We start from the raw sequence: 15157 nt of genomic DNA on the forward strand, positions 1-15157 counted from the left end.
TTGGAGAGACCAAGTCCCTGTGATTCTGCACAGAAAGAAACAACACAGGGTGTGTTTCTCTGGCCCCTCTACTACAGAGACATTTGCACTGGTTTTACCTTACTATTACTACAGAAATATCCAGGGTGTACAGGAAAAAATTATACCACCCTGTTGTTTTCAGGTGCCCATTCTGCTACAGTATACAATCTTCCCAGGGTTAACTAGTAAATTAGGTCTAATAAGTGCCTAGTTTGCCATATTAAGCTGCTTCGTAACTTGATAGATATAGGTTCCACATACTACCTTTTACTTCCCTATACCCATCTAAATACCTTACCTTTTGTTTTAGATTGCTACTATTATATATCTTTTTAGTTTTTTAACTTATATATCGTATCTCTCTTTTTATAATTCTTTTTTTTTTACTTTTTCTGGCTATATATATATCTATAATATATAATTCCACACATAAACTTTATGCCTTTTTTAATGATAGTATCCCATCCCTTTATGCTTATCTATGGCCATAATAAAACTTTGATTTGATTTGAAGTCCAAATTAGTTTATTTCAGCCACTGAGGTCTATGACATGGACACATATAAATTACATTATACATTTACATTTACAATGTACATTTAATCAATATAGCGAATGATTTGATTGCATTATGGCAGATATGTGTCAATGAGGTCAGGACAGTGAGGCAATGAGGTGAATATAATGGATTTCTTGAGTTAAACAAAGAGCTTCCAGAATGCCTCTGGTTGAGGTGTTTCCTTTGGTGAGTGTTATATCAAATGTCCTTGCTTTCCAGTGTCTCTCCTTATCTGAATCAGCATTCCTTTGTGTTTTACAGCTGAGCTAGCCATTTATTTTTCTTTGAGAAAATGCAGATTGGGAGTGGCTGAAGATGGTGATTTATGTACCTGAAGATGGAATGCTAGTTTGCGTTCAATCACACAAGGAGAAAAAGTCATTCATTAAAGGAGCTGAGTTTCCATATCAGAATGCATATTGGACACCAGGCCTGTGTAGCAATTTGCACCACTTGCTTCTTGGATACATCTGTATCACAGACTTACAAGTGAAGGCCTCCACTGTACTCCAAATTAAACTCAAGAGGATATTTTAAGTCAGAAGTTAGATTTAGGATGTGTTTATTTTTAATTAGAAATTATTTGGGAAAAAGTCTGGGATTCTTATCTAGAATAATGTCAGAGCTTTGCAGCATAAAACATAGTTAGTAGAAGAATGAATCAAGCAAGCAAGCGACCTATCCATAATTGCCAGTCTTTAAAGCAGCAAAACTACAGGACCTATTGGAATATGATATACAATTCTGGTTGCACCTTTCCCAAGATTAGTTGAAGGGAGCATCAAATTCTCTGAGAAAAAGAGAATAAAAAGGTTGAGGGTGATAATTTAGTAAAAAAAGGGATTGGATTTGGGGAAAGTGGTCAATAAAAGTCAAAGATGCTGGCCAATAACCTTGCCCAGCAGAAAGAATGTGTGAAAGGAGAAACGCTAAAGCTGTAATTTTTCGGAGAAAGACTTCTCGATTCTGGGGCTTGAGTGAAATAAAAATAAGCGTTATTTAGGAATAGAACATAGTGATAGGAAAGCCTCACTGATTTAAGGGTGTTTACAGCTAAGAGCCCATGATCTGTTCTCCATTACAGAGGGAGAGCAAGTCAGTTGAGAATGTGAACTGCATAGAGATAAGAGAGAGAGTTGAGCAATAGCACTTAGAATTATATACTGCTTCACAGTGCTTTCCAGCCCTGTCTAAGCAGTTTCTAATCAGCCTATTGCCCCCCCCCCCCCAATCTGGGTCCTCATTTTACTCAACTCGGAAGGATGGAAGGCTAAGTCAACCTTGAGCCTGGTGAGATTCGAACTGCCAAATAGCAGTCGTCGGCAGTCAGCAGAAGTAGCCTGCAGTACTGCATTCTAACCACTATGGCTCTTAAAGGAAAAAAAGGATAGAAGTGATAAAATCATCCCCCATCTCCTAACAAATAGTGGATATCACACAACAATATGCAAAGTAAGTGTCTTAGAAGAGGACAGGAATTAAAAGTACAGAGTCTCTCAGCCAAACTGACTCAATATCTATTTTTCCTAGTGGTCAGAAAGCCCATATAAGTAAGGTTGAATTCTGACAAAAGACACATGATATGAAGATTGCCTAATGTCAGAAGCCCGCATCTTCTAATTAAAGTTGATTGTACTTAAGTTAATCACCCAGCAAAAAAAAAAAAAAACTTTCACAAAGAACATGAAAAGCTTTAGTGTTAGAACAAGTGAAGTTAAGTAATAGTATAGCATGCTTTAGATAAAGTTATGGAAAAAGTAAGGTAAAGGAACCCCTGCAGATTTTATTCCATTAGTCATTGCCAACTATTGGGGCCACTGCTCACCTCCTTTTCAAGGCCATTGAGCCAATGCTGCCTAAAGACATTCCGTGGTCATGTGGCCAGCATGATGTTACAGTTCACTGTTACCTTCCCTCCAAAGTGGTACCTATTTGTCTACTCATGTTTACATGTTCTCAAACTGCTAGATTGGTAGGAGCTAGGGCACAATGGGAACTCACCCTGTCATGTGGTGCTCAGGTCTTAAACCTGGGCTGCTGGCTTTCCAACCGACAAGCCCAGAGTGCTAATCAGTAAGCCAGTGCAGCACCCCTTATGGAGAATGAAGGACAAGAATATTAGGCTCCTTTACCAGGGTGCTGTACTGTTAACCACTGAATGCTAATAGAAAACAATTGTTCATAATCCATTTCGCTTCATCTGCTAATTTATTGCTTGGGGGCAAAGTGGGGGGGGCATTGGGCTAAACGGTTGAGCGTAAGCATCCAAAAGTGATTGATGATAAAACAAGTGTTGTGACTTAACAATTCAAATTCCACCTCTTTTTATATCTGCATCATCATGTTACAAACATGTTAGGGACAGAGGTGGACATATGTTTCATCATTCTCGCCAAATTGTTGGCGTCTATGGATGTCTGTATGGATTGACGCTTAATACTCTTTTATACTACGCTGTAGTATGCACAAGTGTATGAAAGACAAGATTACCCAAAACTAGGTCAATTGATTAAACCTTTATTAGGATTACTGACCAATCCAAAATAAATTGTTTCTGAGAATTTGGAATTGTAGCCTTAAAATAAAATAATATTTCCGGAAGTCTGAACTGTTGAAATGGTCTACTTAACTATTAATATAAAGAGACAATGTTGATAGCAGACCTTATCCAACCCTAATGTATTATATGTATGGAATAAAACTGGTGGAGGAACAAAAGTAGTTATAGGTTAGGGGAAAAATACCCACCTCAAACTTGATTTACAGCAGGGATGTGCAACCTTGGCAACTTTAAGAGCTGTGGATTTCAACTTCCATAATTCCCCAGCCAGCCATTTCCACAAGTCTTAAAAGTTGCCAAGGTTGGACACCTCTGATTTAGAGTTTGTTTCTGGAGGAAATATCCAGTGCAGTCTTAAAATTTATGAAGCTAGTGTACAGGGAAAACTTGGGTGACTGTGCATATTTCTCTTGTCAAATGCCATTAAGACCTGATAAACTAAGTTGTTTTTGTTGTTCTGTCAGGATTTTAAGAGTTTTAGCCAGTGCCATAAGTTCCCCAGCAGATGCTTAGCGTATAGTTTCCAAATGATACTTAGACTGATTTTCCAATGGCTACATGAACAATCCCCTTTCTAATCCATTGGATTGTTGGAAAGTGATTATGTAAAGAGGCATGAAACTCTGTCTGTGAACAGTCTAACTTTTAAGTAACAAAATAAGTTTGGACTACATTTTGTGCAGTTGAAGAAGCCAGTGAAAATAAAATAAAATTTGAAAATACCTTGGAACGGGCAATGAACTGCAGAGGGAAAAAAGCCCAATGTATCTTCATGAGAGAATTACTTGGGTAGCAACTAGGCATAGTTGCTAATCACTCCATCCTCATCTGACTCTCATGTGGCCCGGAGTAGACCATTAGACCTTCCTGTTGCTTCTTTGTGTACACATACACAAATGCAGTATGATGGGTTAGCACGCAGACACGCAGACACACACACAATATGCACACTCCCTGATTAATCAGGGAGACATATACACACTCAGACATAGGCAACACACATAGGCACATCTTGATTAGTTCCTGGGAGAAAAGTGTATTCACACATCAGTGACACAAAATTTCATTGCACAGAATAAAATGTAGATGTCTGGAATTTCTTCCAACACCTTTATCAGCACAGGCTATAGGAAACATCTGCCACTATTTGCCAGAGGGTAACTATTTCATAGAATAAAGCCATGTCAAGTATTCCTGGATTTCTGACTTTAAAAAAATCTCTTAGGGTGTTTTTTTGTTTTTTGTTTTGTTTTTGTTGCCTTTTTCTGGGTCAAAACATTTGCCACAAGAGCTCTGTATGATTCACCTGTAAGCTTTATAAGCTGAGGATCTTTGTTTTGCTGCAATCTACTATATAAGTCTGGAGTATCATCATCATTGGCTGCTCACACATTGAATAATAATAGGCAAAGTTTCTGGATCAATAACAGGCAGAATGTTGTGTCCAGTAGAGATTAATCTCTTTCAGGTTGACAGAGAAATAGTGTTGGCAGCAACTGAATTTATTTGATAGCTTTCCTGGGCTTTCTCTTGGGAGGCTCACAACAACAATGTTGAGACTTCAGCAAAATGAATCAATTAATGAACTCAGCAATATACCAAGAAACAGAATCTTGTATTGATTAATTGCTATCAAATACAACGTTATGGATGACGAACAATGAGAGGTAGCTGGAAAAATGTCCTAGCTCAATTGATAGCCCTGTCATTTGCTTACAACTGTTTTAGGCATCAAAGAAATAAAAGAGAAGTTTGCTGGTAACCGAGGTATAGAAATGTACATGGAATTCAGCTAAACTAGAAAACAACTGTAGAACACCCAGTCCATTTTTAAAGACATTCCAGTTCATTCATATATTGCTATTCTCATTTGAGAAAACTGGAGACATAAGAGTCCCTAAGTAAATTTGGTTAGTCATAAAACAGGGTCCCCAGCAGGGTCATGCTGGGTTGTTACTTGGATGGGAGATTATCAAGAAACTCCAAAACTATATATTAGGCTGGGAAATTGATCTTTATTGATCTTTATTTATTGATTAGCCCTTGGACCATATCAAAGTACAGAGTTCCAGAAACAAATGATTACTAAAATTTGATAAAAGCCATTTAAAATGGAATTGGATAAAACACAATTTAAACTGAAGGAAAGAGCAAAGCCATTGCAGAACGGGGTTAAATTCAGTAAGCAAGAGGCTCCTCTCAAAAAAGCTGTTAATTTTCAGGCTCCAGCCAGTTGCAGCACCAAGCTAACCAGGCTTAGACCAGGGCAGTGGTTGGATGGGATATCCTCAGGGAGATCCCAGCACCATAGATTATATTGGAAAGGTGGAAGCTTCCTGGACTAAGGCAGTAGAAAACAACGTTCATTTGCCTGTCAAAAAAATTACATGGACACGTCTAGGGAGCTCAGAGGAGGCTGCATTTTGGCTGCTCAGTGCCTTCCAGATAATTGGGGCCTCAGCTTCTGGCCAATGGCAAGAGACGGTTGAAACTCTTGTCTGAAATACCTTGAGCAGGAAAAAGAAATGACCCCAGGAACTGTCCTTTCAACCCTGATATAAGTATAAGTATAATCTTTATTGTCATTATACTTAAATACAATGAAATTGATTTTAACCTCACTGGTGCAAAATTTATAACAGAAACGAAAAAAGAAAGAAAAAAAACTAGCATGTGCATGGAGTGTTGCAAGAGAACACATTCTTTGCCTTATGTATAAAAGTGTTCTTCTCACGTTGTTATCTAGTCAGAGCTGTTGCTAGCTCTGCATGATAGATGTTTCAGACTGATGAAGCAGCAGGTGAGAAAAGAGTGAAGCCTCTTTCCTTTCTCTTTTTCCCCTCCCCTCCCCAGATCCATTTCCTGCTTGATTTGACAGCCTACTCACTCCCTTTCTTTGATAGCAAAGACCTTCACACTAAGAATATTCTCCCTTTTGTATGTTTACTTTCTCAGTATTGTATGAGTTCTTGGAATCTGAAGTAGGAAACAAGTTGGTCAATGTATTGAGAAGGAAGTTTTCTAGGACAATCCAGAAGGTGAGAAAAAGACAGGAGCACCTGCGTGCACACACCCTCTCCAACTAAAGTGATTTGACAAAGTCATTGATGTGTGCTTATCTTTCCAATAGACAGTAGTCTTCTGTCTATTATGATTGGGTGATTGATTGTATATCAAGTTATTGTTGACTCCTAACAACCATATAAACAGATCTTTCTCTCCTCTTACATCATAATTGCATCTTAATATAAATTTACTTACAGAGTGTTCATTGCATTTCTTTACTGTTTCCATCCCCCTCTTTTTCATTGCATTTCTAAAATTAATCCCTGGACTTTGCTAAGTCCCTCTCTTTGTTTTATTTTTGGTTTTCTTCTTCCGATCTTTTCTAAGTTTAAAAAAAAGGAGGGGGGGAGAAGGAAAAAAACCCTTGTTTTGAAGCTTCTTGGTCATGTTTCTTTATACTTTGCCCTATTACTCGTCTGCTGAACTGTCCTTCCAACATAGCTCCCTTTCTCCATTGTCCAGTCTTTTCACCATTCAGCATGCTCTTCAAGTCTTCCCTCTCAATTCTTATGGGTGGGGTCTTCCATCACACATTCCACCTTCTTCTGATGATCCCTTCTTCTTTCCTTCAGCATGTGCAGTTGACCTGTTCCATGATACACATGCATCCTCTGAAGCAAGCATGAGAAAGACCTGCCTTGATTTTGTTTAGTATAAGATGGGACAGAGAAAGACACTTGGATAGGCTTTCAAATCGGATGCCAGCCCTTCAAGACAGACACCACTGAAATTTCTGGAGTGCCCCTTTATTAGTGTAGGATACAGTACATCTTACAATAAACAAAATCAAGGCGGTGTTATTTTGAGTATTTCTCATATTTCTTAATATATAATGGGTAATCTTTCTGCATGCCCTTCACTCCAAAGAAATTTCTAAATTCTTTTACTTGGGATCAAGTGATTCCAGACATTCTTTTAAGATGTATCATCTTCTTTCTTTTTATGATTGACTCTTTACTGCTGTTTTATCTTATATAAAACATTTACCTTTTTGAGCAACACAATCTCTTGTGTTGAGATTGAGGCCTCAATCTCTATTGTTGTGAATGTGCTGTTAAAAAGACATAATACCAAGATCACGTCTGCTAACTTATGTTAATGTAATTAACATGAACAGTATGTATCTAAAGCTTCTTTCAGTTGGCTGAGCCAGACCAAATCTTTTCTTGTGATCTGTTGGGGGAACACAGAGGAAGAACATAAAACAATTATTGGATGCAATTAGGCCTTGTAGGCTGGGGAGAATATAAAGAGACTATTTTGGTTGCTTGCTGTTTTAAAACCATGTTGTTTTCCATTAATGTCATCGTGCCTGTGGAGCCAGTGGTGGTATGGAGCCTGTGAGGTGGTTATACTGATAGCAATTGTATAGATTGTACTCTCCCACAAATTAAGTTTTATGGTTTTAACTGTTTTAATTGGCTTTGCATTGCTTTTTATTTTAAATTGTTTATTGTTTTGTTATTTAACTCTGTGAGCTGCCCAGTCACAAATGTGAAATGGGGAGGGGGGAAGCGCTACATAAATTAAACAAACAAACAAATAGTGTGAAGTTGCCTAGAGCCATTTTGGATTTGGGTAGCCTAGCAACTTGATAAACGAGTAAGAAGCACACCAGTGGTATAATTTTATCTATACTATACTCATCTAGCATGGCTCAAATATTTGTTCAGGATTCCAACATGAGATGGAATTAGATGTTAAATATTAAGTAATTATTTTTCTTAAACATTGCTGGCTTACTTTAGATGCTCTCTGAGCACAAGCTTCAAGCTGAAGCTCCTAATTATCTTGCCTGTTGGGGAGTTAAGCTCAAGCCTTCCACAATATCTTGCAACCACTCTGTTGACTTAATAAAGGTTTTTGCTATCATACTGCCTGCTCATCCATAAAAATATTTCTAGCTGCACCATGCATAGCATTTGCAGCTGCTAAGGATTATTGTCTTGAACATCTAAAAAAGAAAAGTTGCTGATATGTGATCTAATAACATTACCCATTTTCTCTTTGTCATCAGCATCTAGAGCAAAGAACATGATGAAAACAGGAAGTGTGGAATTAAATTTAATAGAGTTAGAAATATGTAGTTGTTTCATTTTTTCCCTTTAATATACTTTAACTAGATGTATTTTGTGGTAACTCTTTTGCAATGTAGCACTATGCATTACTAAAATTATTATTTTTTTAGGACTCGAAAGTCATAAAATAAACTTGTAGTCAGTTACTCTGGGAATCTGAAAACAATAAGTAACTGTTTATTCTTGTTTCCCTTTTAAATCTGCAGCTCAGTATTTTGCAAGCATCATGGTCATTGTTGGTTTATCTGTAGTAGTAACAGTCTTGGTGCTTCAGTTTCATCATCATGACCCTCAAGCAGGAAAGATGCCCCAGTGGGTAAGTGACCACTACAAATCAGCCTTCACAAACAGCTACATCTTTTATATTTCATCACTTAGATGATGCTAGAAAGAACAGATGATTTTAAGGATAGGATACTAATTCTTACATCCTCTCCTCACATTGGGTTATGCTGAGCCTGCAGGGTTTATGACTGACCAAGCAGGAGACCTTTCATCTTTTCTTTCGGCTTTTTCAAAAAAGTATTTTTATTTCTTTTAGTATAGATAAAAATAAAAATAAGGAAAAGTGATTTTAAAATTAAATGAAAACAAGAATACAGAACAGTTTCTCTCTCTCACACACACAAACAGACTTTTAACTCACCTTTATGGGTGATTTGTGTCTTCCTCAGTCGTGGGTCCTCTACCAGAGGCCTGGGAGTTTGAGGGTTTGTGCAATATCTTAGCTGTTCCTAGCACTGCACTTGTTTGGACAAAAAGCTCTGATGCTCTTCCTGGGATCTGTTGGAGCCACTCTTCCTGTTTAAATGTCGCAGTCCTAAGTGTTCCTACTACCACTGGTGGTACTTTGATCTTTATTTTCCTCATCCAGTCTACTTCTTCCTTCAGGCCCCGGTACTTCTCCATTTTCTGATGCTTCTTCTTCCTATATTATTTTACTTGGCACTACTGCATCTACCACTTGTTCTTCTCCATGACCTTCTGTGGAATCTCCCATTTGGACCTGTGAGGTTCTAGTTCACACACTGTGCATCTCCGCTTCAATTCTTAAGTTTATAATCATGTGGACCCTTTTGCAGTTACTTTCCATCTTGAAAAAAATATTTTTTAATTTACAGAAGCAGATCAGTAGCAAAAAAATGGTTTCCAACAAAAATCCCACTTTGTAATTAATAAAACATCAGATTTATCAGCATAAGTCTTAATTGCACCTAAACTTTGGCCCATTTCTTTAAAAACAGCCACCTAATCACAAACTATAGCTTCTGTTCTTCTAAAAGCATGCACCTCTGAATTCAGTTCAACTTTCTCACAACATGAGTGTCCTCATGTAGGGCTTTTTTGGTCTATTTGTGCATTACCTTCTTTTGAAATGTTTTCTTGACTTTTTTCATCTACAGTTTTAAATATCCTGATGAGTTTCATTTGAGTAATAACTAGACCCGACTCTGCTTAGAATCAGCTCTGGTCAACTTAAAGCAGGAAAAGAAATGTTTTTCCTTAATCTTGGCATTTAACGATAATCAATAGCACCTTCTGAAGTCCCCCCCCCTACTTTCTCATGTATACCTTTTTGGAATAATACATCATCACGTATGGTATTGCACATTTGCCCCTCCTCCACTGTAAAATTCCCTCCACATGTAAACATTCTAAAATGTAATTTTTAAACATTAAATATTCATCATCAGGAGCATATTATTTCTTCCTTTGACTTATTAAAAAGGCTCCATTGTTGTCTTGGGAGCTAAACATTGTGATATAATAAAACATTGCATGGCAGAAATGTTAGTCTTATTCCTTTACATTTCTACTACATAATACTCTGTGAGATCTGCTTGTTGCAGGAACCCGAGTAATAGCTCAAAGACATGTTCTTTAGCTGTACGATTGTTTTCCACCTTGCAGGTATTTTCATAAAGTTCAAAAACTTTTTTGAGTATTCTCAGTAGCAGAGATATTTGTTTATCTAAAAGCTACCCAACTAAATCCCCAGTTAAAACAGACTTTGAATTAGATACTTTGCTGAGTATTTTTCACTAAAACAAATACTTGGCTTGCAACCATTGGTTTAACTACCATTCAGAGTTATGATGGCAATCAAAAGTTTTGTCCCAATTGTGGTCATAAGTCGAGCGCTACCTGTACAGGAGTGATACCCTTCTCAGGTCTGAAGCTGATTCAAAATTCTTAGGGATTTTTCTGCCCAACAATTAGAGTAAAATAGGAAATGATAAAAGAAATAAATGAGAAAGTTTAGACTGGTTGTGTCAAAATAGCAGTTGGCCTTTTCCCATTCATTACATTTAGCAGGCTTAGCAATCACTTTCAATCAAATTAACTTTCTTTGACTTCAGTAAATGCAACTTTCTAGTGATTGGATTCTTGGCAAATGTTAATTTTTTGGGAGCAATCAAATTCTTCCTAAAGCTACCTGTAAGCCTTATTATGAAGGATTATAGGTATCTTTAAGAAAGAATCTGAATAAAAAAGAATAAAAAAGCGATTTTGTGAAAATATCTGAGAAGCATCCCCCCCCCCCCCCGATGAACAGCTTAAGGCTAGAGGAAGGGCTGGAGGAAGCAGATAATTGAAAAATGATTTTATCCAAGATCTTTGTAATGAGCAGTTATGCTTCATATAGCAATTTACCAAACGGTAATATCCTTTGTGAATCACATTGCTCTCTTTTGTGCAATCATTCACAAGACCTCCATGAAAGTCACTGAGCGTTTCTGTCTTTTTTCAGGTCCGTATCGTCTTGCTGAACTGGTGTGCTTGGTTTCTCAGAATGAAAAAACCAGGGGAAAACATCAGGCCTCTCTCTTGCAGATACGGCCACTCAAGGCACCAGTCCAGTGTCAGCAGTGTAGAAATGAACATCTTACCAGGACATCATTCAAGCAATGGCAACATGATTTACAGCTATCATGCCATGGAAAACCCCTGCTGCCCACAGATTAATGAGATAGACACCAAGGGCGGAAAGGACCAGAGCTCTTCGCCTGAAGATAACGACAGCACTCAGAGAAAAGTTTTAATGGACACTATCCCAGTGATTGTGAAAATCCTGGAGGAAGTTCAGTTCATTGCGGCCCGTTTCCGGAAACAGGATGAAGGGGAAGAGGTCTGCAGTGAATGGAAGTTTGCAGCTGCTGTCATAGACAGATTATGCCTTGTGGCATTTTCACTTTTTGCCATCATCTGCACACTTACAATTCTCATGTCCGCTCCAAATTTTATTGAAGCTGTTACAAAAGATTTTACATAAGCCTCTCCAAAATGAATAAAAGAATGCCCCAGTGTAATTGGAAATGACAAAATGATGCCATTAGTTTTGAAGAACAATGAGATTTCAAATGGAAATAAAGACTTTCTATGCTGAATTCAGTATTTAAAAAAGAAGTCGGCATGTGTTTCAAATTCCAGCGTCTCCCCAGTGTTAGATATTCTAGATACAGAATTGGTTCTTGTTATTTGTTTCAAATAGTGTCTTCTCTCTCTTCTCCCTACTTGTGATCATAATCACCAATAATATTAGACAAGAAACCAGATACACAGCATACACTTTACTGAGTAAATAGAACCTATATGTGCTACTAGGAAACACTAGTGAACATGTTGCTGCATTGGTAAATTATTCCTAGAAACATGATCTTTGCTAATTGTATCGTTTTCAATATTTTTGTTTGGCATTGTTTAACACAGATTTCATCTCCAGTAATGTATTGAATGATGCTGTTAGTTGCTGTTTGCCAAATAAATGGCAAGTTTTAGCTTTTACTATCACTGTGATAATCTGAAACATTTTCCACTTGATAACAATGTGAAGTCAATGCAATACTTTTTTCTAATAATTTAAAAATGTTTTCATTGTTGAATATTCTGTTTTTCTATTACATAAATTACGCCCTTTCCCTAACTTGAGTGCTGCGGCTGCACACTTATTATTTTTGTCTTTGAATTTATGTCTGAACATCTCCAATGTCCTTAAATTGCACCAACCATATTGATTTTAATTCTCTTAAAATTAATCAATACCGCAACCCCAGATGTGCATGGAATGCAGCATGTTTCACTTATTACTGACAACTATTGATAGAAATTGGAGATACAGTGAGACGAGCAAAATTAATGCACGTCAAAACAAGATTAAGTTTTTCTGCATGATATTGCTTTGAATGGAATACACATTCCCTTCACACCTAACTGCACATTAAAAGCTGATCATGACTCCTTGTAGTTTTTACCTTCTATAGAAAACAATTACAAAGGGGTTTTTTCTATAGAATAAAAAGATTCAAGAGTCTAAGTAGCCTGTAAGATCACAGAAAGATGTCGTTAATCTAGCTTTCCCACCCATTAGACACCATGCTTAATGAATAGAGGAATTGTTCATTCTAAATCACCAGGATTGAAATAGATAGTAATTTGCCAAATGCAAATAATCACATCATACATTAAACTCACCCAAGATCACAATTTGTACCCATCAACTCTTGGAAGTATACAATGTAAAATTTTCCAACTGTTTGCAAGCTGCCAAATTATTGTGATGATATCTTTCCCCAATAATTATTTCACGTGGAAGGTTTGAGAGAAACTGAGGAAGGACTTACAGCATTTTACAGATAAAACAGAATCGGACAAAACCATTGGTGTTTTTTTTAAAGGATCTTCTTTTATAATCAAATCACATTTACAAAGAAAATGAAATATAAAGACTAAAAGGATAAGATTCACAATAAGTTAATTTGATACAAAACATGCACTTTCTGTCGACATTTTTTAAAACACCTGTATTACTGATGCAAAAATCCAGGTGATCTGCCAGTGAATGCATGCAAAAGAATTGAGAGAAATGAAAAGTGAATATTGATTCCAACATGTTGATAAAATGTAATGCACTTTAAAAAATGAAATTGAAGAGAAGTAAGGCTTTCTAACAATGTGTTTATACAGGAATCTATTTCCATAGGCATGACAGTGATGGAGTGTTACTGTTCCCCATCTGGAATAGAGTCTCAGCATGCTGCCAAGGTCTTGCTAGTAGACAAAAACCCTACCCTGCTGGTTATTCATTTAGCTGGCAAAGTAATGCAGATCCTTTAGATATCCAGTAGTCGCTTGATCTTTTTGAAGGAAGTAAGACGGTAACCACAAAATTGGTAGAATGACCTAGTTACAAAAAAGAAAATTGTTAGTGTTTCAAACTCATCATGTTCCTAAGCTGTCCAACCCCCCCCCCCAAAAAAAAACCCTCAGAATAAGATCTAGAAGAAAGAAAACAGTAGAACGTGCTCATTATATTTGGTTGAGAGAGGTGGGCAACCTTTGGGCATTGGTATGCTGCCGATGCTAAGCAGTTGGCATGCAAGTTTGGAAAAGTGTGCACACATGAACAGAAAAACTCTTTTTTATCTTATTAGGAGGAAAGAACTATAAAGAAGGAACTCATAATACTTTCTTCCTCAATGCAGTATCACGCTTGCCTGAGTTCCCCTGCTGATCTGATGACTACTGACAGGAGGGCATGCGAAGGTGACAGCAGGAGCTAGGGATAAAGAAAGTCATCCAGGAGACTGCCTTGGAAGCTTTGGGATCTGCATGCAGCCCATTGGGGGCCTAGAATTCCCAATGAATTGGGTCAACTTGTGTGCAGCTGTGGAATAGGCTAGCTTTTCTAGAAGGGGAAAAAGTCTATATTTGCAAAACTGCCTACCCTTTTGGCAAAATGTACCTTAATGTACTTAGGTAGTTTCAAAATATAGGCACCATAAATCAGAGACCTGCATGTTTATTTTGGGTTAATGTGACATTATTCCTCAGATACTTGCATTGATTATGGTGAATCACAAAAAAAGGCTTGCCATGTCCTTAAACATGGCACACAAGCACACTAAACTGTAAAGCTTGAAAATCATGCTTCTACCATTCCAGGAAATAAAAACCATTCCATAAAACCATAATTAAAAACAAAGATTTCTTCTGGTCCTTTGGCTCAAAAAAAATTAAAGACAAATTCTAATCTGATGGCAGCAAACAAGGGCCCCGAGTTGTCTGGCTCTGCTATATATTATGAGACCATGAGATCAAACCATTTTCTTTATATTATTTTATTTTGGTGATAACAGGAGACAATGGACACAGTGCAAACAATGCAGAAAGAATGCATCAATGTTTAACAAATTATTTTAAAACAACTACATGGTTCGAATGAAGTTATTTCTAAGCCTCTCTTTCTGTATTAATGACCAGTTGCACTAAAGTTTATCTCTAGGACTGCATAAAGATCCCAGTCTGGATCAGATGTGACAATAATTCCTTGTGGAAACAGGTGAAAATGAACATGCTGCATGAGAACATTATGAGTTGGAAGACAGGGTTATAACTAAAGACGTTTAAAACAACCAAACCATTTAGAGGAATTTATTTATTAATTGAAATTCTAAAATTCTGCTAATTTGTTTTTTCTTCACTACTGATAGGGAATTCAGCTGAAAGGAGCAACAACGCAGTCACAACTTGGGTCTGTTGAGCTGGCCATAAATAACCATCAGTGTTCTAAGATTATCTAATACTTTCATCAAAGAAGGCTTTTAGTTCATATGACATACTAGCCTTATGAAAGATTTCTACAATATGTTTATACTACCAGTAGTGTAATAAAGGAAGCAAGCATATGGAAACCAGCAAAACAAACAACCAAACAATCTGTGAGTGTTTTTCATCTGTGCTACTCACTTTTGAGCTGAAACAAGTTAGCAACAGATGTCACATGCTTATATACTGTCCAGCTTCAATGGAATAGAATGCCCCCAACATACTCACCTTCTCCATATTCAAATTACCTGAAGTTTTTCATTTCCAC

At 37.1% G+C, this 15157-nt stretch overlaps 2 protein-coding genes across 3 annotated transcripts in view; one reads left to right on the forward strand and one right to left on the reverse strand.

Moving 5' to 3' along the window:
- The window catches only part of LOC106542697 (neuronal acetylcholine receptor subunit alpha-7), a 102109-nt gene extending 89900 nt beyond the window's left edge, over window positions 1-12209 (forward strand). For both annotated transcript variants that reach the window (XM_014058502.2, XM_087716260.1), the window contains exons 9-10: window positions 8490-8599; window positions 11036-12209. In XM_014058502.2, the coding sequence (XP_013913977.1) occupies window positions 8490-8599; window positions 11036-11557 (632 nt within the window). In that variant the 3' untranslated portion in view covers window positions 11558-12209. The remainder of the gene's footprint in view (window positions 1-8489; window positions 8600-11035) is intronic.
- Window positions 11725-15157, reverse strand: part of DNAH6 (dynein axonemal heavy chain 6) — a 207943-nt gene continuing 204510 nt past the window's right edge. The window contains exon 77 of the mRNA XM_087716259.1: window positions 11725-13464. Within this exon, the coding sequence (XP_087572385.1) occupies window positions 13361-13464 (104 nt within the window). The 3' untranslated portion in view covers window positions 11725-13360. The remainder of the gene's footprint in view (window positions 13465-15157) is intronic.

The sequence above is a fragment of the Thamnophis sirtalis genome, unplaced genomic scaffold (assembly GCF_051295495.1).
Source record: "Thamnophis sirtalis isolate CommonGarterSnake01/CBP01778 unplaced genomic scaffold, rThaSir2_p1.2 scaffold_5, whole genome shotgun sequence".
Taxonomy (NCBI): Eukaryota; Metazoa; Chordata; class Lepidosauria; order Squamata; family Natricidae; genus Thamnophis; species Thamnophis sirtalis.